General features: G+C 43.3%; 1 protein-coding gene, 2 long non-coding RNA genes and 1 pseudogene across 9 annotated transcripts; 3 read left to right on the top strand and 1 right to left on the bottom strand.

Moving 5' to 3' along the window:
* On the top strand, positions 1-24,152 carry LOC118499736. Its single transcript, XR_004902259.1, has 3 exons — positions 1-12; positions 11,011-11,022; positions 20,687-24,152. It is a non-coding gene; the product is annotated as an uncharacterized LOC118499736 (long non-coding RNA).
* SLC25A51 (solute carrier family 25 member 51) lies at positions 2,549-19,304 on the top strand. Of its 7 annotated transcripts, XM_036021942.1 has the most exons (4): positions 2,608-3,318; positions 6,936-7,060; positions 11,714-11,912; positions 15,967-19,304. In XM_036021942.1, the coding sequence occupies exon 4, from the start codon at positions 16,013-16,015 to the stop codon at positions 16,904-16,906; it is 894 nt and encodes a 297-aa protein (XP_035877835.1). In that variant the 5' UTR covers positions 2,608-3,318; positions 6,936-7,060; positions 11,714-11,912; positions 15,967-16,012; the 3' UTR covers positions 16,907-19,304. The 7 variants fall into 7 exon arrangements, 5 of the variants coding, with proteins under 5 accessions (XP_035877835.1, XP_035877837.1, XP_028382115.1 ...); XR_004902257.1 differs by lacking the exons at positions 11,714-11,912; positions 15,967-19,304 and adding an exon at positions 10,645-10,994 and having other exon boundaries at positions 2,549-3,318; XR_004902256.1 differs by lacking the exons at positions 11,714-11,912; positions 15,967-19,304 and adding an exon at positions 8,452-8,975 and having other exon boundaries at positions 2,549-3,318.
* On the bottom strand, positions 5,720-6,149 carry LOC118499735. The gene is made up of 2 exons (XR_004902258.1): positions 6,044-6,149; positions 5,720-5,965 (listed from the first exon to the last, which is right to left on the bottom strand). It is a non-coding gene; the product is annotated as an uncharacterized LOC118499735 (long non-coding RNA).
* Positions 5,964-6,129, top strand: LOC114513625 (annotated as a pseudogene).
* Positions 24,153-24,813: the final 661 nt, after the last annotated feature.

Here is a 24,813-nt window from a genome sequence, read left to right as displayed (position 1 = left end):
CCCCAGTTGGGGGTGCAGGAGAGGCAACCACACATTGATGTTTCTCTCCCTATCTTTCTCCCTTCCTTGCCCTCTCTTTAAAAATAAATAAATAAAATCTAAAAAAAAATGACAGGGTAACCTGATAAGAAAACAAGACCCATACATATGCTGTCTACAACAGACCCAGATCAAAAGACACAGACTGAAAGTAAAGGGATGGAAAAAGATATTTCATACAAATGGAAATGGAGAAACATCTGGGGTACAATACTAATATTAGACAAAACAGACTTTAAAACAAAGACTATTAACAAGAGACAAAGAAGGACCCAGCAACTCCACTTTTGGGTGTTGACCCAAAGAAACCCAAAATTCCAAATCAAAAAGACATAGATACCCCATGTTCACTGCAGCATTATTTTGAGAGCCAAGGTATGGAAGCAACCTAAGTGTCCATCGATAGACAAATGGATACAAGAGGTGGTACATATATACAATGAAATATTGCTTAGCCAGGAAAAAAAAAAGCAAAATCTTGCCATTTGTGACAATATGGATAGAGCTAGAGGGTTTTATGCTAAATGAAATAAGTCAGACAAATACCACACAATTTCACCTATATGTGGAATCTAAAAAAAAAAACAACAAAATAAATGAACAAACTCATAAATATAGAGAACAAATTGGATGGTTACCAGGTGAAGGGGGGTTAGGGGCTGGGTGAAAAAATGAAGGGATTAATAAGAACCAACTGGCAGTTACAGAAAAGCTATGGGGATGTAAAGTACAGCATAGGGAATGTAGTCAATAACGTCGTGATAGCTATGAATGACGTCAGTGGTGCTAGACTTCTGGTGGGGTGGGTCGCTTCATAGGTTACACGTCTAACCACTGTGCAGTGCCCCTGACATTGAAGGTCAACTGCAGTTAAAACTGTAAAGAAAAAGAATGGGTGGATGTGGACAGAGAAATGAAAAGCTAACTTTATGATAGCCTGAATCAGAAAATAGAGGGTTTTCATTTCCAAACTTCATGTGCCCAAGAAGAGCCAATTAGAGACGTGGAGGCTGCTGACACGGCACTGGGGCTGCAGGAGCAGAGGCCACGCTGGGGGCACAGCGCGGGGGAAACACACTGGCTCAGCTCCAGCCCAGAGTGTTCCCGCTGGCCTGGGAGCTCCCCAGCCGTGTGTTTAATTTCAATTTTTCCCCCGTTTCAGGTTTTACCACAGGAGAATAACCCTCCATTCTAATTTCAAATGAATTATTTATGCTTATGAACATGCTGGATGCCTGCCTGGTTTGTTTATTCTTCAGATAATACATGTGAATAGGAATTCACACAAGACAGGGCAAACATAATTTGAGAAAAATGTCCTTCCAGTGTTGCCTGATTAATCATTCCAAGCCACTGTGTGGCCTTGTCATTATCCTGTGGAGTCCAAAATCTATCTCTGCACACTGATTACATGCCAGGTGCGTTTCTGACAGTCAAGATTTGCACTATCAGACCCCACCACCCGACCTTTGCAATCTTATCTCCTGCATTATGACTTTCTCTACAAGTCCAAATTCCACTTATTCATCCTCCAAGGCACCGTTTAAACACCTCCTACTCTATAATGCGTTCCCAGCTCTCTTTCAAAGGGAACGGCTCCTCCATGCTTCTGAATGTTCAGTCTTTTGTTCTTATGTCCTTCATTCGATTCTGAGCTCCCCCAAGGGAGCTGAAGCATGGACAATGGCACACAGTAGGTCCCTTGGTAGAGTGTTTGCTGAAATTAGGTGGCATGGTCTCCCACATCCTAAGGTACAGTAAAAGCAGGCCAGCTCAAGCAGACCACACAACGTTCTGGAGTCAGTATCTACCAAGTGCTCTTTGGGGAAGGGGGCAAGGAAAGCCACCCACCCAGAGCACATACATACCCAAATGCTTCACTCCAGTGCAGGTGCCTACTGGCCTACACTTCACATATCTGATGAACCTCCTGAAGAGCCTCTCCTCTCCACACTGACCTTGGTTTCCTTCAACCCCTCCCATCTGCGTGCCTTCTAGACCATTACTCCCAGCAATTCTTACAAAGGCAGGTTACTTTTCAGGCAGGTATCTGGGGCTCAGGGATCAGTGACCTCTCCAAGGTCACTCCCAGAAAGTGTCAGGACTATTACCTGACCTCCACCTCCTAACTACTAGTGGAGTCCCAGTCCTGCAAGCTGTCTGAGGTGGAGAGGAAACAGGTTTCAAAGTGATATAAATGTCCTAACGCACACACACAGGTGTAAACTGTGGTATTGGCAGCTGACAAAAGAACACTCGGAGGGTTTGATGACTCTGACCAAGGCTAGAAAGGGAGGGCTAAGTGGGGTACTTTCAGGTCTTTAAGGCACGCATTTGCTTGCCAGTCACAGCTATCAATTCCCACTGGTCCTCCTGCAGGCAGCAAAAGAAGGAAAGCGTTGGCTGTTTCTGGCACGGCAAGGCCACCGTACGGTGCCAAGGTTACGGTGTTTCGACTAAAGAAGCCCCAATACTTTACGACAGGTGTGATGGGTAACCGTCTCTACAGGTCCTGCGGCTGTGAACTAATTCCAGGAGGTGGTCAACACCCGCTAACGCTGGAGGTTTTACAGGAGAGGCGTGGGGGCGGCGGCGTCTCCTTCACGTGATAGGGTTCGGAGTGCGCAAGCGCGTCATGCTACGCCCCGCGAACTGGGGGTCGGTCAAGGTCTGCGCCTGCGCGGGCTCCAGAGCTCGCCGATCCGCCGGCCGGCGGCTATCAGGCGTGGAGCCAGGCGCCCGCGGCGATGGGTGAGTGCGAGAAGAACGCGAGAGGGGAGCACGAGGTTTCCCTCGGCCTCATGGTGGAGGACGTGGACGCACGGAGAAGGATCTGACCGAGGAGGCCGCCGGGCCTGGTCCCGAAGCACGTTCGCACAGCCCCCCCGCGACGCCGGTTCAGTTCTCCGCTCCCGAGGTTCGCGGCTCCCGGCGTCCACGCCTGTTCCCGGGCTTCGCCGGGCCCGTGACGGGGTCTAGCTGCCGGAGCGAGCTTTTCCCGCGCAGAAAGGAGGCTGTGCGTTCTTTCGGGCGCGCCCCGAGTGGGGAGGTGCCGCGCTGCACGCTCAAGCTGCAGGGCGGGGAGGGGCCGGGCTCTGCTTGCGCCCCGGGAGAAGGGCGGTGCTGGGACGGCAGGAGGGCCCCCGCCCTCCGGGGTCTGGGATTCCGGACCCCAGACTCTATTGAACGTCGGAGACGGAAGGGGCAATCCTGTCCAACTCCCTCGCCTCCTTGCCCGTCCTCTTCTCACAGATTGGCCAAATGGACGCCTGCAGAGAGGTAAGTTCAGCCACACAGCCAGACAATGCTTATTCTGCGACACCATGTTGCTTCGCGTTGTGCGAAACTCGGTGTTCAGGCTTTGGGGAAGGGGGAATGGTATTGTTCATTGTAAATCTGTCCCGATTGTTTGGTTTTAAGGCTAGCTAGATGGAGTATGTCGACGTCTCAGCTATAGTTACTCTTTAAGCATAATTTGTATTTTGCCCCTTACAGCTATACACAGCTGGTCTTAGTTCACACTGTCTGTTTCTCTCCATGTAAACTGTGAAGCCCTTAGAATAAATATGTAGTGACTTTGCCGCTTTGAGCTTCCTCTGCCCTTGCTTTGAGAGGATTCCATAAAATTAAAAGGTGCAACCACTGGTCAGGTCCCCTAGTGGTTCCAGAGCAAAGGTTAGGCACTTCGGAGTCACCTTTAGTGCACCTCGGGGGGGGAAAATCACAAGCTGGTATCTCTAAGAGGACTGGACTTAATGTGGTCTTTCCTTTGGTAGTAAGCCCAGAGGAGTGGGTTTTTAAATTATAGACTTTGCTTTGTATTTATAATAGCAGGAGTGTCATAACTGGTACTAGAACCCCGGGTTGATCTTGTTCTGAATGCTGAGTCAGACCCGTGGACCAGTGCGAGTTCCCATTCTTTGAGAATTACAGGTGCCTTCTCCCCAGTTGTGCACAAAGGCGTTTGTGCTGGGGTCACATCCGTTTATCTCTTTGGGGTGTGAATTACTGTGAGTATTTAGGCTTCACACGCTGTTTTCTTATGCAGCACAGCTTGACACTTGCAGTTGCTTGAAAGTCAGCTTCATTAACTTCTCTTCCTGGTGTTGAGATAGGTTGGGAGTTTTAGGGAGTGTAAAAATATTTTGCAATAAATTGCAAAAAATATATACATGTTAAAGAATTTAAAATGAGTTCAATTTAGCAAAGAAATTTAGCCATATTTATAGTATAGGTAAACTTACAAAATTCTAAATTTTATTTCCCCAGAATACTGTGCACACTGTCCTTCCTTCTGTTGCCAAATTGAGAACCTACCCCTACCATTGCGGTGTGTAGGATGAAACTAGAGGGGAAAGCTTTAAATCTGTGGAGTTTGGGTTTCGCTACATTCCTTTTTTCCTGTGTCCAGGCCTTTTTTTTTAACCTGAGGTTCTAAATGTACTGTAATGTTCCTAAAATTTCCTAAGATAGTTCAATACAGTGAGTAACTTCTGTTTAATAACAGTCCCATTATTAGTAGGAGTAATTACAAACTGAATGAAGTAACTTTATTTATTTTATTTTTAGAGAGAGGGGAAGGGCGGGAAAAACAGGGAAACAACAGTGTGTGGTTGTCTGTCTAGCGCCCCCTACTGGGGACCTGGCCCTCAATCCAGGCATATGCCCATATGGGGAATTGAACAAACATCCCTTTGGTTTGCAGTCTGGTGCTCAACCCACTGAGCTATACCAGCCAGGGCTGAATGAAGTAACTTGAATTTGCAAAATTTGGGGAAGTAATGCTAGTACCACTCCAGTAAGAATTAAAAATGAATATGGACAGAATATTGTTGTTCAGGTCAGGTGCACAAATAACTTGGTCTGTGTTATCAAGGAACATATATTGTTTAACAGCTTGTAAGTAGCAGTGTTGGAATTTAAAACACATTGTTCAGTACATAGTAATGACATTTTTCATTCACAAATTGTTACAGTGTGTTACTGTGTAACTATATGTACATTAATCAGAATATTTTAGTTGATTATAGTGTCTAGGTCTGAAACTGAAGAAAACAAAAGCATTGTTACCTAGATAAGCATTTCTATGCTAGTTGTCATATAGTACTAATAAGGTTTTTAGCTCATGTCAGTCAGCTGAAACAGTAAGAAGTAAGGATATATGATTAAATGATTAATAATTATCAAACTTTATTCTGGCAAGCTTCCTAAGCATCTATAAAAGCTTTTTTTAAACTAGAAATGACATTGGCTTCTTTAATTGGTTAAAAGCACAAAATTTAACAGGCAGAAAGTCTGTTTAGAAAAGCAAATTTGAAAAGCTGTGTGGTTTTTTTCCCCCCAGTTCTCTCAAGTCAGATATATACACACCCACAAAAATGGTGTGTGAAGGGAAGCTGTCATACATAAGAAGTTGTATCCTGAATTAAGGGAAACAGCTATTGAAACAGGAAGGAACACAAAGTCAGCAACAGTTTAACACTTTTTAAAACTGAGTCTTCAAATGTATGGCACAGTGCTATCCCATATAAAGTTAAAGTACTGCTAGATGTGAAAGAGGAAGTCTGTAGCTTTTAGCAGAAATGCTTTTCCAGAAAAACAAGACAGTCAGCAGACAAAGGAGTATCAGAATTTCCACTTCTCGTATCTGTGCTAGACTATTCTGTTTATCCAGAATGGACTAAAATGTCAGGCCAGAATGGACATTTTTAACATTTCTTACTCTATCCATTTAAAGTTCTCTGTTTCTTTCCCCCTTACCCTGTAATTCAGAATGATCCAGCAGAAAGGTGGCTGCTTTTAGAACTGGCTGTTTTAGTTGGGGGCGGGGTGGTGGTGAGAATGGCATAGAGCCTGGGTACTTTATGCTCATGTGCATCCATCCATAACTGGCATCCTGCTGTTTGCTAGAAACTTAGCAATGGAGCTTTGCGCAGTGGCAGTATCGTAGCCAATGAGGTTTATCCGAGGCGCGATTATTGCTAATTGAAACTTAGCAATGGACTTGGTGAACTTGGATTCCTACTTTTGCTTTGCTCTCCCATAGATGAAGGTCAGCTTGTGGAGGGTATATTTGTCACTGAACCTTTGAGACAAAAGGACAATTGCCAGATGTCAGATTCCATTCTTATTGAATCTTTCCTGTGGGTCATGAGAAAGATGCTGTTCTCCTGAGCATAAATAAAGCGTATGACACCACAAACAAGCCCAAACAGGCTTGGTCTCTGGAAAGGGGCACATATACAGTGATCCCAAATCAAAGCCACCGTTGCAAAGGGAACAGAAGATGGTACAGGTGGCGAGGTGACTGTCAGACCAAAATTCTCCACGGAATATCTTCAAAAGTAATAAAAGTTTTGCTGAAAGGAAAATGTATAGCCTTAAATGCTAAAATTATGAAACAGAGTAAATAAAAATAAGCATCTAACTAAAAAAAAATATAATAAAATAAAGGTAGACAAAGCAGGAGAAAAATGATAATAAATAGGAAAAACAAAATTAAAAACTGAAAAATTGGAAAGTGCAAAGCTGGTTCTTTGCCAAGATGGGAAGAACATAAACTGGATACACTGGCTACCCTCCCTGCTCAAAAAAGAACATAAGTACATAAGATTAGATTTACTTTTTTATTTTTTTTTAATATTTATTTTTAGATAGGGGAAGTCGGGGAGAGAAACATCAATGTGTGGTTGCCTCTTGCACGCCCCCAACTGGGGACCTGGCCTGCAACCCAGGCCTGTGCCCTGACTGGGAACTGAACCAGCAACCCCTTGCTTTACAGGCTGGTAGCACTCAATCCACTGAGCCACACCAGGCAGGGCTAGATGTATTTTAAAAAAAAAAAATAGCAAGTGCTTTATAAGGCTATATAAATAAACCAGAATTTTCTTTTAAAGGACACCCAATTATCAAAATTGACTCCAGAAGAGAGAACCTAACAGACCATTAACAATGGAAGAAATTGAGAACGTTATCAAAAAGCTACCATTCCTCAAAACACCAGGCCCAGATGGTGTTACAGGTGAATTTGTTTTGTTTTGTTTTGTTTTGTAAGTACAGTTGGTATACAGTGTGATAGTCCTTTCAGGTGCACAGTATTTAACATTTACATACCGTCAACCACAGTGTCATCACCTCACTACGTCTAGTAATCACCTGTCACCATGCAAACCTACCACAATGTATTATTGGCTATGTTCCCCTTCTACAGATGAATTTTTTTTAACTTTGAAGGAAAAGATAATTTTGAAGAGATTTAAGTTGTTCATGACATAAAGATGGAAAAATAAGATTCTCTTTACAAGCCAGTGGAACAGTGATACCTGAACTTGACATGATGATAGTAATAAATCGAAAACTTTGTATGTTATGAAGAGTAATGTGAAGTTTTAAAATAAAATATTAGCCAATGGCATTTAGCGGTACATTAAAAGAATATTTCACCATGGCCAAATAGGATTCATACCCATACTACAAGGGAGAGTAATTACCAAAAGCATGCTAATGTGTACACCAAGTAAGTACATCAGAAAAGAACAATAATCGTTTACCCTTGTTGAGCGCCTGTTGTATTCTAGACTTCTCTCCTGGGTGCTTTACATTAATTAACTGGCCTGTGAAGTGGGTAAAATCCTGATTTTATAAATGAGGAAACTAAGCCATAGAGACCTTGAGAAAGTTGTAGGTCACACAGTACCTACCTATATGGTGGGGCCTGGGTTTGAGCCCAAGCAATTAGCAGTAACTCTTAAATGCTACACTTTGCTCTGCCTCCAGTATCCATGTATCATCTCAGTTGCTTCCTAAAAGCATTTGACCAAAGTTCAGGATAGATTTCAGATTTAGTATTTGTGGAAAGTGGTGGAGGAGGATGAACTTCAGTAAAACAGAAGTAATGTATATTCTGTCCCCCTGTTTGAAAACTCTCTAAGAGGCCCTATTCTTAATTGATTATTACTACTAGAAAAAATGGAATTCATTTTTATTTGGAACATAAGTTCCTAGTGAATAGTGGTGGGCAGGGGCTTAAAGTATAGATGCATATACTATACGAATTCTTAGAATTAATGCAGAATGAAGTCTTAGAGTCTTTAGCATAGTTTGTCAGAAGAAATTACAGCACTAGAAAGACACGCTTCGCTTCATGTTTGCAGCACAGTCCTAAAGGCGGGTAGAGACAGACGGGGAACAAGGGAACCTTGCGTGGGAACACTTCTGAGTCACGATAACTGGTTTCCCTGTGTGCGCTTGAAACTGCTGGGACTCGAGTTTTGAAAGCTCCGATGACAAGACCTCCCCGTTTCTCAAACCAAAAGCCAGTGTTGTGGTTAACAGTAATCCCTGGTCGAGTTCCCACGGATGTCAAGAAAAATTCAGGACGTTCGCTATTACCATAGTTTAATTTTGTTCAAGAAGGTAGAAGAAAGAAAGATACATGTTGTAAAGGAGAAGGCAAAATTCATGAAACGTATTATGTATAGTGGAAAGCAAAGCCACCAAAAAAATCTATATCAAATAGAAGATTTGATAAGTTGGCTGGTTCTAACCTTAAATATATAAGACTTGGTAGCTTTTTCATGTGCAGATAAAAAGCAGTTAGAAAATTAATTGGAAGAAAATAGACCATTCACAGTAGTGACCAAAAGGTAAAATACCCAGACATATTCAAGGTCTATATGGAAAAATTTAAACGCTACTAAGGTTTGTAGAAAGATACAAGTAAATAGGGAAACATCATGTCCTTGTAAGGTTCGATTTTGGAAACGTTCTTCAAGTTTATAAAAGTCACTGTCACTATGACATACCAACAAGATTTTGGGGAGGAATACAACAGAAATACACTGAAGTTTATCTGGAGAAGCGTAGGAGGCCATAAAGCGGGTCGCTCTGATAGGAAGAGCACAAGGGGAGTCCCACTAGGCAATGAAATCCGTTCTGATGCTACAGGAGGTTCAAACAGGCTGCCATGGGGAAGAAGTACTGGGCTAGCTGTTGAAGGGAATGGAGTGCAGAAATAAATACAAAATGCCTGCGGATATTTCGGTTATGTTCTGTTCTTTGCCTGACCTTTACGCTGAAATTCCAGAGAGATTATAGAATGGATAATGAAACTTTAAAGGTCGTAGAAGGAATCATGGATTATTTGTTGTATGGTTTTAAGGAAGGACACAAAACCTTGAAACCAAGATCAGTAGATTTAATATACAAGTTAAAAACGTCAGTATCATAAAAATGACACAAAGTGGGGAAAGTATTTGTCGCAGTTTGATTGATACAGGATTGATTTTCTTCATATGCAAATAAGTTTCACAAATCAGTTAAGAAAAAACATGAAGTGTGTACAGAAAAATAGGTAAAATGAAAATTTATGGTGAGAGAGTCAAACAGTCAATTAAAATGAAAAATGCTGAATTTTATTCAAAAAAATTAAGTGACAAAGTGAGGTTTTTTTCACCTATCACTTTGGCAAAAATCACAGTTTAATACCTGATTCTGGAAATGGGAGGGAACTTGGTACTGGCGTACACGTAATGGAAATGTAAATCATAGGTTTTCTGGGAGCAGTGCAGGGTTGCTATCAAATTAAAATGCATTACACTGAACCAGCAGTCCCGTTGCAAAGATCTACCCTACAGACAGACTGGTGAGAGTTCAGGCACAGGACAGAGCTGCTCCTGGCAGCACTGTTTCAAAGGGAAGAAACAAACCAGCCAAAAATCTAACCATAAATAAGAAATAGAGTAAATTATAATATAATTATGTAACATATTTATGTGTAATTATATAATATATCTGTTTGATAGAATACTGTGCAACCATTCAAAACACTGGGATATCTCTGCTATTAGAAAATTCCCAAATGCATTGTTGAACACCTTGCTTTTTTTTTACTTAGTAGTGTGTTCTTGTGGTGTGTTTTGAAAGTGAGGGGTAGGTGGGTGAGGAGAAGTGGAGTGAGGGAGACTAGTGTCGGTCAGTCAGGGTGACGAGCGAAGAGGCTTTCTCACTAACCAGGCGGCAGGTGAGGAGGTGAGCCGGGACCGTTTGCCTGGAGGAGAGGCTGTCTGTGTGTTTAACTGATTTACAACTCCATTTTTCTCTAAGAAAAATGACACATCTTTTTTAAATAGGTACTTTAATGCATAAATTTAATGTGTAAATTTTTTCTGAAAAAGTAGTATATATTCTTTTATGAATATTTGTTGAAATGATTCAGTCATTGTCTTAATTGGATCTACAAGCAGCGCGGCTCCAAGGAGACCTTCTCTTGGTCGAGAATTGCTTCAATACCTGCCAAAATTAGAAACAGTTTCTCTCTCTAAGCCAGGTCTTACACTGCAGTGGCACCAATTTTCAGAACACCAGGGGACAGTTGTCATTGTCCCTTTGTTCCCCATCCATGGTAGTGCTACGCAGCACTTAGGTGTAAGTCCCACTGTGTCGAGCCCTCTGCCAAAAGTGAGGTTTCTTCAGTGAGCGGAGTGCTTTGGTACCCGCTGCGGCGGGCAGTGAAAGGTCAGACCTCTGGCACCATTGAGTTCCATAGGTGTGGCCAGGGACTCGGTGGGGAGAAAAGTTTCCTGACCCCTTGTATTACTTCCTCAGGGCAGACTTTGGGCCCACAGTGGTGCCCAGTTGTAATTCTTCCCATCTGAGGGAAAGTTTGTCTTTCCTAGAGGACCGTGATAGTGAGCCAGCTCGAACTCCAAGCAAAGAGGCTTTGGGTCACTGTGTGCGTGCGTTACACGTTCTTAGTGGGGTGCGCTTTCAGGTAGGACACCCAGATCTTGGTGTGACCAACTAAGGAAAATAGTTTATTTCTGTTTGCTTCACATAAGAAAGGAGGAAGATAGTACCTCGTGTCAAGAGGGTCTTGGGTTCTTCCCAAGGGTCTCTCCTAACGGGTCCTGGCCTGATTTTCCATCCTTATTTGTCACTCATCCATCTGCTACCCATATGGTGCCCCAAGAGCACATAACTCAGGTACGGTAGTCCCTCTTATTCCCAGTTTCAGCTCCCACAGTCAACCAGAATTCAGAAGTACTAATTGGAGACGTTAGCAAGTAAACGTAAGTTTTAAATCGCGTGCTGTTCTGAGTGGCATGATGAAACCCCACGCTGTCTCTCCAAGGACGCGAGTCCCCCCTGCGTCCAGGGCTCCACGCGGTGTACTCCGCTCTACCCGGCAGTCTCTAGTAGCCCTCTCAGTGGCTGGGGTGACTGTCACAGGGTCACGGCGCTTGTGTTCAGGTGGTCCTTGCAGTGGCCTCATGCTGTGTCCCTGCCTGCGTCGTGCACCCCCCTTCGCCTCATCACGTCGGCACCGTGTCAGCTCGTGTCACCAGAAGAAAGTTGGGCAGTTTATGGTGGCGTGTGTATGGTACAGGTAGGAAAAAAACATGGCAGACTTGGGTTTTTTGTCTTTAGTCAAAGACCTAGATGGGCTATCTTATCTATTCTGTTTTTTTTATTCAATATTTATGTATCATTAAAACCTTCACATGTAATTGTGTGTGGGGGGGGGGCATAAAAAGTTACCATCTTAACCCATTTTAAATGTACAGTTCAGTAATTTATATTTTCATTTTTATAAAACAGATCTCCAGAACTTTTTCATCTTGCAGAACTGAAAGTCGAACCATTAAACAATAACCCCTGTGCCCCCTTTTTCCAGGCCCTGGCAACCACCGTTCTACTGTCTGTCTCTGAATTGGACTGCTTTGGGTGCCTCGTGTGGGGAGTCACACGGTTACTTGTCCTTTCATGACTGGCTTCTTTCACTTAGTATCACATCCTCAAGGTTCCATCCCCATGTGACGGGATCCCCTTCCTTTTTGGATATATGTCTAGAAGTGGGATTGCTAGATCATATGGTAATTATATTTTTAAAAATTTTTCATGTATTAATTGTGCTATTACAAGTGTCCCATGTTTTTTCTCCCCTTTATTCCCCTCCACCCTGCAACCCCTCCCACCATCGTTCCCCCCTAGTTCATGTCCATGAGTGCATGTAAGTTCTTTGTCTTCTCCATTTCTCATACTATTCTTAACCTCCTCCTGTCTATTTTGTACCTACAATTTATGCTTCTTATTCCCTGTACATTTTCCCCCATTCTCCCCCTCCTCCCCACTGATAACCCTCCATGTGTTTTCCATTTCTTTGATTCTGTTACTGTTCTAGTTGTTTGCTTAGTTCATTTTTGTTTCTGTTTTTTTAGGTTTGGTTATTGATAGTTGTGAGTTTGTTGTCATTTTACTGTTCATAGTTTTGATCACCTTTTTCTTAGATAAACCCCTTTAACTTTAGCTTATCTGGAAAGCACTTTATCTGCCCTTCCATTCTAAATGAGCTTTTCTGGATAGAGTAATCTTGGATGTAGGTCTTGCCTTTCATGACTTGGAATACTTCTTTCCAGCCCCTTCTTGCCTGAAAGGTTTCTTTTGAGAAATCAGCTGATAGCCTTATGGGAACTCCTTTGTAGGTAACTGTCTCCTTTTCTCTTGCCGCTTTTAAGATTCTCTCCTTATCTCTCATCTTGGGTAATGTAATTATGATGTGCCTTGGTGTGTGCTTTCTCGGTCCAACTTCTTTCGGACTCTCTGACCTTCCTGGACCTCCTGGAAGTCTATTTCCTTTGCCAGATTGGGGAAGTTCACCTTCGTTATTTTTTCAGATAATTTTTCAATTTCTCACTCTTCCTCGTCTTCTTCTGACACCCCTATGATTCAGATGTTGGAACGTCTAAAGTTGTTTCAGAGGTTCCTAAGCCTCGCCTCATTTTTTTTTTGAATTCTTGTTTCTTCATTCTTTTTTGATTGGATGTTTATTGCTTCCTTCTGATCCAAATCATTGATTTGAGTCCCAGTTTCCTTCCCTTCACTGTTGGTTCCCTGTACATTTTCCTTTATTTCACTTTGCATAGCCTTCACTTCTTCCTCTATTTTGCGACCACACTCAACCAATTCTGTGAGCATTCTGATCATCAGTGTTTTAAACTCTGCTTCTGATAGGTTAGCTGTCTCTTCATCACTTAGTTGTATTTTTTTCTGGAGCTTTGATCTGTTCTTTCATTTGGGCCATATTTTTTTGTTTTGGCACACCTATTACATAGTAAGGGGAGGAGCCTTAGGTATTCACCAGGGTGGGGCAACCCCCCGCCCACCCCCCTCCCCTGTCACTTTGCTGTGGTGCTGTATGTGGGGGAGGGGTCAGAGAGGGAACAATATCCCTTGCTCGGCACTTGGCTGGCTTTCAGTCACTTTCCCCACTACCCACAAGCAAATTGGGCCCTCTGGTGCTGATGCCCAGGTGGGTGGGTTTATGTACATTCTAGGACCCTGTGGGTCTCTCCAGTAACTCTCCTGTGAGGCTGGGAGTTTCTCCTGCCACTGCCACGCCCACAGGTTTTTACAGTCAGAGGTTTTGAGCCTGTATTTCCCCCACACTGGAACTCTGGGTTGCAAAGTCTGTCTTGCTCCCCACCCAGTTTTTTGGCACACAAATGTGGGACCTCCCGGTCCTCCAGCCACCACCTTGTCGTACATCCTCTCCACCCTGGCTGCCTGTCTCCACCCCTCCTACTGGTCTGGATGAATGTTTCTTCTTGAACTCCTTGGTTGTCAGACTTCCATACAGTTTGATTTTCTGTCAGTTCTGGCTATTTTTTGTTTTTAAATTTGTTGTCATTTTGGTTGTGCAGGGATGTCGAGTGTATCTACCTATGCCTCCATCTTGGCTGCAAGTCCCTATTTTAAATTTTTTGAAGAACAGAGGAATGGCCATAATTTTTTTTAATCATCACCCAAGGACATTTTTTCATTGCTTTAGAGGTGGAGGAAGGGTTGGTGGGGGAGAGAGAAGCAAAGACAGAGAGAGAAAGATAAACATCGATTGATTGCCTTCTCGTACATGCCTCTGCTGGGCATTAAACCCTGCAACCTGGGTGTGTACCCTGATCGGGAATTAAATCTGCATCCTTTTCAGCCTGTGGGACGACACTGCAACCGAGCCACACCAGCGAGTGCACACCATACAGGTTTCTTTCGAGGCTGCACCATTTCACATCCCCACCAGTGGTGCACAAGGGTTCCCACTTCCCTACATCCCCACCAGTATTTGTTGTTCCTTTCTTCTCCCCTTCCTTCCTTCTTCCCTTCCTTTCTTTAGTAGGGGCCATCCTAATGGGTGTGAGGCGATACTTCATTGCTGTTTCGATGTGCATTTCCCTGATGATGAGTGATGTCAAGCATCTTCTTCATATGCTTTTTGGCTGTTTGTATATCTTTGGAGAAATGTCTTTTCATGTCCTTTGCACATTTTTAATCAGGTTATTTAATTTTTTGTCGTTGAGTTGTAATTAAATGTGATGTTTTACTATTGAAGAATTTAAGCAATTTTGAAATAATTACCCCGATACATCTAAAATATAAAACTGTTATGTCCCCAGTTAAAGGTAATTTCTGCAACTGTTTCTGGGATAAAGGAAATAGTCTGGATGGTCTTAACTGTTTGGATCCTTTTGAGGGGAAACTTGGCTTTAAATGGCTGGCAAGAACAATCTTGCCATTTTAAGGAAACATATGTTCTATTTTGCCTCAGTTCTACCCAGTGGGGTAAAGCTATATATTTAGGCCTCAAATATTTTCCATCATGGTCTGTGACAGCCACCTTTTGTCTCGGGGTAGCCCCCAGAGTCCCTGCCATCTGTGGTAGATAGCAGGAACAGCAACCCTGGAGTGAGTCTGGTTTCATTTCAAGATGCCAGCTCTGCCGTTTATTAACTGTACCTTGGACAAAAGAGTATTGGTCATTTCATTGGTAAAGTTAGGAAAATATTTATAGAGTCGTTTTGAGAGTTAAATTCGTGAAAATACCACACACCTGCAGGGCTCCTTCGACCCTGTTCTTCCAGCCTCCGCTTCTCCAAGTGCGTGCTCGGTGTCCCTGACCCATGCTCCCCGGCACATCTCTCATAGAAGGCACCCCTCTGGGTCACTGCTCACCTTGGCGGTCTCCTGTTAATTGTGAGTTCCTTGTCTTCGGATGACGAGCATTTAGCAGAGGGCCTGATTCAGAGTAGGTTCTGTGTAAGCATTAGTGAGCACAGGGATTGAGTGCATATCTTGCTGTTTTATTTCTCATGGGAGGACTTTGTTTCAGGAGGAAAATGATACGTACAGTTGTGTAGTGTAGACAGTATGCATGAGCCAGTCCCGTGGTTCTCAAATTTTTTTGGTCTCAGGATCCCTTTACACTTAAAAATTATTGTGGATGCCAAAGAGCCTTTATTTATGTGGATTAATCTTTGTGGTCTTAGAAATTGAAGCAAAATTTTAAAATATTTTTCTTAATCTTTTTCCTTTTTTAAAAAAAGATTTTATTTATTTTTAGAGGGGAAGGGAAAGAGAAAGAGAGGGGGAAACATCGATGTGTGATTGCCTTTCGCATGCGTCCTACTGGGGACCCAGCCCACACCCCAGGTGTGTGTCCTAGACTGAGAATCAAACCGGTGACCCTTTGGTTTGCAGGCCGGCACTCAGTCATTGAGCTACAGCAGCCAGGGCTAACATTTAAAAATATTTATTAATTTACTTTATAATAATGATGATAAACTCATGTTAATATAAACAACACATTTTCATGAAAAGTAACTTTTAAAAAATTATTGAGAGGAGCGTGTTTTATACTTTTGCAAGTTTTTTTAACATCTGGCTTAAAAAGATAAAGAGGGTCTCATATCTGCTTCTTGCACTCGGCCTCAGTCGTGTTGGTCGGAGTATATGCAGAAAATCCAGCTTCACGTAGTGTGTAGTTGGTAAAGGGGGGGCCTGCCAGACCGTGGGAAAGGTCTCAGGGACCTCCAGGAGTCCTCTGAAAATACAACACTGTACTTAAAGGTTTACCTATTGTCATTTTATTATTTGTAGGTTAAAAAGAATCCATGAAGAAGAAAGATCTTAAGCCACAAGCCACATGATGGATTCAGAAGCTCATGAAAAGAGGTCTCCCATCATAACATCTTCCAAACAAGATATATCACCTCATATTGCAGATGTCGGTGAAATTAAACATTATTTGTGTGGCTACTGTGCAGCTTTCAACAACGTAGCGATCACATATCCCATTCAGAAGGTCCTTTTTCGGCAACAGCTTTATGGAATCAAAACCAGGGATGCAGTGCTTCAGTTGAGGAGGGATGGGTTTCGAAACTTGTATCGAGGAATCCTCCCCCCGTTAATGCAGAAGACCACGACGCTAGCACTTATGTTCGGTCTGTACGAGGATTTGTCCTGCCTTCTCCGGAAGCACACCAGTACCCCAGAGTTTGTAGCCCACAGCATGGCAGCGTTGCTTGCGGGGACAACGGAAGCAATTTTCACTCCATTTGAAAGAGTTCAGACATTGCTTCAAGACCACAAGCATCATGACAAGTTCACAAACACTTATCAGGCTTTCAAGGCACTGAAGTGCCACGGAATTGGAGAGTATTATCGAGGCTTGACACCTATTCTTTTCCGCAACGGCTTCAGCAATATCCTGTTCTTTGGCCTCCGGGGCCCCATCAAGGAGCACCTGCCGACCGCAACAACTCACAGCGCTCATTTGGTCACCGATTTTATCTGCGGAGGGCTGTTGGGCGCCGTGCTGGGAATCTTGTTTTTTCCACTTAATGTTGTAAAAACTCGCATGCAGTCTCAGATTGGTGGGGAATTCCAGTCTTTTCCCAAGGTTTTCAAAAAAATCTGGTTAGAACGGGACAGGAAACTGACAAATCTTTTCAGAGGTGCCCACCTGAATTACCATCGGTCCCTCATCTCTTGGGGCATAATCAATGCGACCTATGAATTCCTGTTAAAGGTTATATGAAAGAAATCATCAGTTAAGTGCCATTTATTAACTGACTAGACCTTCAAAGAAGAAAGCAGTTTGGCCTCGTCCCTAATTGGCCAAATGTCAGTTGGTGTCATAAGTTCAGGGCACAGTGAATTACAGGCAAAGCTGTTCTCCTTAAGCACCAACAAATTCAGAATAAAATGTTTCAGTAGGAAAATTTAAGGGTTTGGGGGTTTAGGGTTCTGGCTTTTGTTCTGATTATTACCTGGGAACTTGAGGCTCATTGCCTTGTTAAGACCTCGTTATCTGATGCATCATTTTTGACAAGGGAACTCATAGCTGCGGTGGTCTTCTTGTCCGGAGTCTCCAACCCTCCATATAGAGATGTCAGTGGCCATGACCAGCTGGAGAAAAGGCTCTTAGGGCCCCTCGAATTCTCAGGCTTGCTTTTATTACTCCATTTCTTGCTTCTCTGTTCTTAGAAGTTGTAAAAAGTAGTCTTCTTTGCTAAACGTAAGCATATACACCAGAGGACAAAGGAGCAGGACAGAGAAGAAAAGAGCTTAATAGGCCTAGGCTTTTTGTGATAAATTGCTTGTATTCGTTTCTGAAACAAAGCACCTGTCGGGTGGTCATTACCAGACTCTTTCTGTTCAGACATGGTAGACTCGAGCAGGCAGTGAAAGCTCCCATTTTGCTTTCTAGGTTTCAAGTTTTCTGCTTAGTTCTGAATGTGACCTTAAACCTGCCCATAATAACCTTATGTTGATTTCATAGCCAAAAGAAGGGGAGACTTAAATTTTGTCATAAGCATTTCATCCTAAGTTTTATGTTAATTTCATTCAAATCAAATTCTCTCTAGTTCAATGTCTTTTTTTTTTAAGATACTATTTATTTTTTTAGAGAGAGGGGAAGGGAGGGAGAAAAGGAGAGACATCAGTTTGTTGCCTCTCATATGTACCCCAAACGGGGACCAAACCTGCAACTCAAGCATGTGCCCTGACCCGGAATCGAACCGGTGACCTTTCGTTCTGCAGGACAGTGCCCAACCAACCAAGCCATCTGGTCAGGGTTCTTTAGCTCAGTTTCTTTGAATTATTGTTGCCAACTTAGTAAACAGCTTTGACTATTTTTTCCCTTTGGATAGTAGTTTGCCTTATTCAAGTATTCCATTCTCTTGAAACTCCTTTTAAAAAAGAAAAACACTGCCATAAAATTTTATTTTGGAAGTCTAAGAGGATCTCATTTTTTTTTTTCTGGTTTCTAAATGTTTTGGGGGAGGGAAATCAGGATAGCTTTCACCTCGCAGTGTTCGTGCTTTTTTTTACTTTGGAAACAGAAACTTCTATTAGGATTTTTACATTTTGGGAATCCAGTTTTACCCTTTTCTCATTAAAGCAGTTTGAGAGGATAAAATCTAAACAGGTATTTGAAGGATTAATTTTAAATTTCTAGAAGTTGGTAAAATAGCTGGTTAGATTGATTACTCATGCCTTACCTAGCAAGAATTTCTTGTCAAAGGACATATTTTAAAATGTTTTTTCCAGATAAGGCAAAATGGCTCATATACCAGTTGAATAATTAATAAAACACAGAAAACATCTAGAAAAGCCGTTTATCTTCTAAAAACCGATGTCTGTAAATACGTGATCAAGACAGTTCTCCGGCATCTGACATGGTAGAGTAGCTAGGTTTCTTACTGCTAGTTTTTCATCGTTCTGGGTAATTGCATATGGAAATGTGCACACTGACCAAAATAAAATCAGGGTCTCAATTGGTAGTTTACTCAGTTTCTGGGCAGATAGTCCAAAAAAAGATGTTTACCTCTACATGCAGTATGGCTGGACAAATAAAATAAACATCCTTCAAACCAAAAGGATTAGAAAGTGTAATCAAGCATTTGTTAGACAGTAATCAAGCTCAGGAGATTTACAACTGCTCTGTTTGACAATGTGCTAGATGGCAGTTTACTTTAGCAACACAGGTGCAAATGTAAAAATTTCAGAACACAGTGTCACCAAATAAATGTGAGTAGCCTGTCCATAAATAGAGTCAGGTCAGGATTTGAAGCGGCTCTTTCTGAAACAAGTGACAGTAGTACTGTGGTGCCTGGCCCCTCGTTCGTGTGTGTGTGTGTGTGTGTGTGTGTGTCCGTCCGTCCGTCCCTGAGAACTCCTGGGCATGTCTCGGTGCTCAGCATGTGGGAGGCGCGTGAGCCTGGGGTCAAGTCCTGGGGAACAGCCCCCATGGGCCTTGGGTTCCACGGGGCTTTCTTCTGTTTGTACACTCCATGCAGGTGGTAGAAATCTTAAGTTCTAAAGCACTTTTGTGAAATACAAGAAGTGAGAATTGGAAGGAGGATGCTTTGATTTCTGCTGTCTCAAATATGTGGCATTTACAAACAATAAATATTTTTAATGGTTTTAACTCATACTATTTTGGGATTTCTTTGTTACTTTTTACAGCTTCTGAAGACCAAACTGCAAATACGTTACCAGGGATGGTTTTGTGTTGTCATATAGACTTAATTAAATTTGACAAAAAAATTCAACAGGACTTACAGAGAACAGCTTTGTCTGAACTTTAAAGTAAGTCAAACTGTGTTAATAAGACTCTAACTATTATCTTTACCTTCAGTGTGAACTAGTACAGTAATTCTGAAGAGACAAATACGATCAAATGACTATTTGAAAAGCTTTAAAAGTGGCCGTTTCTGTTACACGTGTGCCACAGACTGCTCGTGAGCCCAGGGCGCTTCTGGCCATGCCCCGTGCGCCACGTCTGGTGCATGGAATCCGTGATGAACACACACTGAGTGGTGCGAGCCCTCAGGACTGCCCCGCAGGGTGAACACAACCTCTGCGTGGTGACACGCTGGTGTTGGAGACTAGGTTGATGTTTTTGTCTCAATAGTCGATGTTCATCCTACCTTAGTAGCTATGTAATCCCCTGCCGTATGTTGTGAACTGTGCAGTAAAACGGAATCGTGCAAGTCTGACCATGTTCGAAGACCTGAAACGCCGTGGCTCAGTTACAGCAGTGGCTGTCAGAGGGCTGTGCGGACGTGTGAGGGAGCAGTGGTGGGTGGCAGGCGGGTGTGGGAAGCGGGGCCTGGAGGGCCTCACGGTGGGCCGGTCACGTTGGCCAGCCCTGGGTCAGTGCAGGCGAGGTGCGTAGCATGAGGTGTGTGCGGCCAAAATGAAGGCAAGAGAGGAGATCACTCTTAAAGAAAGACATGATTTATTTGAAATTAAAATAATATCTCCGTTTTCCCATGCATATCAAAGACTTGAACAGGCATTCTAAAATTTGAGGCTTTTAGCTTTTAATGTTCTTTCTTTTTTTTTCAGCTTAATATTAAATATTTGCCTAAGTGGCTCCCAAATTGTGCAACAGCCTCTCCATGTTCAGTTTTTAAAGTTTCATTCAAAGTGGTGAGGCAGTAAAGCTGTTTTTGACATTTTGAATTTTGCGACTATGTGAGTATGAATGAAACGTGTAAATGTTTCAGCATTGACATGCTTTTGGTAACACTTTTTGGAATAAAGTTTGGGGGTTTTTGTTTTTGTTTTTTTAAGTTGATTTGGTCTTGTGGTTGAGTTAGAGTTACTAGCACATTCTTTTTTGTGTGGTAAATTGATGCATTAGTATATTTGTTGATCATACAGTTAGCACACTACGTTGACTATTAGCAACTTCACCTGATGACTTCGTAGATTGAACACTCCTTCATCTATTCATCTTTGATCAAGAGGAGTTCCAGTCCTGGCCAGTGTGGCACAGTTGGTTGGAGTGTCATCCTGCTGCAACCAGAAAGTTGCGGGTTTGGTCCCTGGTCTGAGTGCGTGTGACCCCAGCCTAGGTGTGAGTGGCAGGCAGTTGATCGATGCCTCTCTTTCACATTGATGTTTCTCTCTTCTCTAAAAGCAATGAAAAAAAAATGTCCTTGGGCAAAGATAAACATAATTTTTTTAAAAGTTCCAGATAATTTTTTCCAGATGACTACACTGTAAAACATTTTGATTTTTTTCCTACTGAGTATAATGGTAAATTCAGCTTGTCAGTAATTTCTCTTGCAGTCATATACCTTCAGGTCATGCCTACCCCCAGGTAAATGGTCTGGATGTTGGTGCTTTTCCAGATTTTTGTATCTGCTTTTTAACTTAATAGCCACTCCTCTCTGTTGGGGTGAAGCTATATGAGCTACACTGTTGGTTCTCGTGTTAAATTGTGAGGTGCTTCCTGTGTCTAGGGGAGTTGGGGTGGCTTGGTGAGGGCCACTAGGGAAGGGGGCAGTTGCTGTGACATGTTCCAGAAACTCCAGTTCAGGGCAGAAATTATTACAAAAGTGAATATCCTGAGCCTCAGAATTGATAAAAGGAGTGTTTTACACGTCATCTGATGAAGTTTTTTACCCCACCGCAGCAGCCCGTTGTAGCCCACGGACGAGGGGAGCATGTGGAGAGTACGGTATTCCTCAGGGTGGGGCCGGGGAGGGGCCTAGAGGAGCTCCAGCTGCCTCACAGCCCGCCTGATCTCCCCGAGGCTGGTTCCCAACTTAGTCCATGTAGCAACTGAGGTTTCCCATAGGGAACTTTCTTCCAGATGAGCATATCCGATTGTGAAGCAGAAATTGGGAATATCTAAATTCTCATCTATGTTCAATCCATTCTTCATACTGCTGACAGTAATTATTTCAGGCGAAATGACCCAGCCTCTGCCACCTTGGCTCGTCTCCAGCTACAGCTGCCCTGCCCAGTCACTGCCCTCCGCCCCAGGACCTCTGTGCTCAGCCCCTGGCCTGCACCTGAGCAGAGTGCCCCACCCGGAGCACTGCCCCCTGCCCTGATTCACTCACTCAGCAACTCCTTCTGAGGACTCAAGGTTGGGGTCAAAAGTCACTTCTGGGAAGACAGCTCGTGCGTGCAGGACCCTCTTAAATGTTCTTAGGCTTCGACATCCCGGTTTCAATGGTGATGACTCGGTGCTTCTTGCGCCTTTCGAATGCCAGCTCCCCGAGGCAGGGATCTGCCCTGGTCCTCGGTGTTCCCAGGGCCTGGCACAGGAGCTGACACCTGGTAGATAGCTGATAAACAGTTCTTCAAGAACTGAGAGAGTGAAGGGACACACGGATATTCAGGATTCCAGCATTCTGGAATATCCCGTCTGACCTTCATTCCTTGACGGGCCATGGAGGTTAAGGAAAGAATTTTTACGCTGCTCGAGCTGCCATAATGAAATACCATAGACTGGGTGGCTTAAAAAAGACATTTCTCACAGTGCTGGGTGCTGGGAAGTCCAAGATCAAGTGCAGGCAGATCTGGTTCCTGGCGACAGGCCTCTTGGTGTGCAGACTTGTCATGGGAGGGAAAGAAACTCGTGATCTCATCTAAACCTCATTACCCACCAACTGCCCACTTATAAATACCGTCACGTTGGGAGGGGGCAAGGCTTCAACCCACTAGTTATGGCGGGGCACAAACGAAGTCCATAATGTATGAGCTACGTGACTGATCAGTGTGGATTTTCCTCTCACTCAGTCAGCTCTCCTTTAGTCTGAGAAATGTCTGGCCAACTTGAGACAAAAAGCTCGTGTGTGAGTCAGAATTGTACGAGTGTGTACAGGCATTTCATTTTTCTTATCCCTCTTTGCACTGTGTGTGAATTGTGGAACTGAGCTGGATGGAGTTGACCAAGAGGGTGAGAAGCAAGTTTCTTAAAGTAGAGTCGTTGACCACGGTTCTGTCACTGTAGGAGAGCCACGAAGGCGGTAAATTGTGCTTCCTGAGAGCAGATGCCTCTACCTTTAATCAACGAAAATAGAAGCGCTCACGGTTAGTCAGAGTACTTGCTCCTGATACAAAGGGCAGCACAAAAAGGGAATGGACTTAGTTACAATGAGATGCTGCCTTTTCGTTTAGGACAGCAGGAGAAAGGAACTCACTTCGCTCTCAAGGGTCACCGTATCTGTAGTAATGGGTGGCTCCTGATGAGAGCGTTCTCTTTTGTTGGGGAAAAAGGAAGCTTCAGAACTTTATGCTGAACCCCTCTCCTACTTTTCTGGGAAAAGGGTGATTTAAAACAGAAATGGTCAGGGTTTCTTGGGTTCCTCACTGCTCCCTCCTTGCTAGGAGAGAGCCATAGAGGGGGTAAAGAGTAGAGACGGTAGGTGGGAGCCTGGACTCGGAGGTGCAGGAGGTTTGAGCCAGCGGAGGCGAGGGCCAAGGGGATGAAATGCTTGCTGTTGCCGCTTGGAGCTCTTCAAAGCTGGAGCAGGACAGCTGGCTGTTTCTGTGTCTGGGGGCAATGCTAAATAAATACATTGGAGTCTCTGTAAACTCAGACTGGAGAAAAACAGACTTCCCAAGTTCAGTTTGTGCCTTTTATAGTTTCTTGTTTAGCAAATTTGCCTTACATCTGCTCAGTACTATAAACTGCCCTTAACTTAAAGACAAATCATTTTGAGTTATGAGTCTAGACGTGTGAAAATACAGAGCATGGGGTGCCTGAAACAAGTTCAACGTCCAAACGCAAAGCTCCCTGGATGCCTCCGTGACCCCTGTGGCCCGCGCTGGCTGTCTCAACCCCTGGTCTCTCCGTGCTGTTCGTGCTGCAGCCTTCACCTCCCTGTGAATTTATTGAGGGCAGGACTGGCTTCTGATCTTGGTATCCACAGACTAGAGATCCTCATACCTATTCAATGAATAAACCACAGTCTGTTCCCAGATGTCTTTATCACTCTTACTCTCCCTGTTGCAGGGACTATTTGATTTTCTTAGGAATATGTCTTAAAAATCATGGGGGAATAATGTACAGTGTATGATTCCGTTCACGCAGATCTGTGAGGGGAAAACAGCGGTTGCCTCTGGGAGGGCTGGGGAAGGGACCCGCTGGGAAGGGGCGTGATGAGGGAATGGTCCAGGGTGGTGGTGGTAATCGACATCTGATACGGGTCTGAGTTACACATGCGTGTACATTTGTGTAAACTTAGAGGACATGCTGTTTATATTTCTGGGCTTTGATCATAGGGAAACTTCAATAAAAAACACTGAACTTTAGTTAATGATGTGTATTGCTGAGGGCTTTTGGAAGGGTAGGTACAGCTATCTGCAATTTATTCAAAATACACAAATTAAGATGGATTAATGGAATATTAGATAAGTGATAAAGCAAGTGTAATAAAGTGTTCATGGTGTAATCTTGGTAAACAAATGTTGGCTGTAAAATTCAACTTTATTGTATGTTTGCACATTTCATAATAAAACGAGAAAAATCATTAGGGCGCTTATCACAGTATTTGATGTTGGCAGTATGTTGAGAGACTCAGTTTAGTTCTATTAGTACGTTAGTTATTCTCAGTGCCGTTGAAGTCATAGCAGTATCAACCCTACAGAAGTAATGGCTAGAGGGCAATACAAACCTATGACTCAGTGATTCTCTTATCTTTCCCACAAGTCATAATCTGGCAGCCACCTCCTCCCTCTCCTCAGACCCAGAATACCACCCACAGATTGGGACAGGGCTGGTGGGTAAAACACAGCCTAATCAATTCATTTTTTATTGAGACCACCCCAGAGGTCAGGAGTCTACCTACCCCTTGAAGGGATCGTGAGTTTCCTGCCAATACACTGCAACTTAATAAATACCAAGAAATCCTTCTCTTACATACATTGAGTACACACCAAAAAAATACTATTTGGGTAATAGCTGCTTAATAAATACAGTGTATTCAGAATAGATCTGATACTTTACATTTTGAAAAAATCCTTTCACAATCAAATATGGGTTCTTCATTTTACCCAAAGACTGGCCTTTTCTGGTGACGGGCTTTGCAAGTTAATGTGAGTGCGGCAGGGCAGCACTCTAGTGTACTAGTAACTTGGCTCTCGATGGAAACAGCTGTTTCCTCAAAAAAGATTAAAAATGTTTCGAGTTGTCTC

The sequence above is a fragment of the Phyllostomus discolor genome, chromosome 3 (assembly GCF_004126475.2).
Source record: "Phyllostomus discolor isolate MPI-MPIP mPhyDis1 chromosome 3, mPhyDis1.pri.v3, whole genome shotgun sequence".
Lineage (NCBI taxonomy): Eukaryota > Metazoa > Chordata > Mammalia > Chiroptera > Phyllostomidae > Phyllostomus > Phyllostomus discolor.
This window is presented reverse-complemented; position numbering and strand designations above follow the sequence as displayed.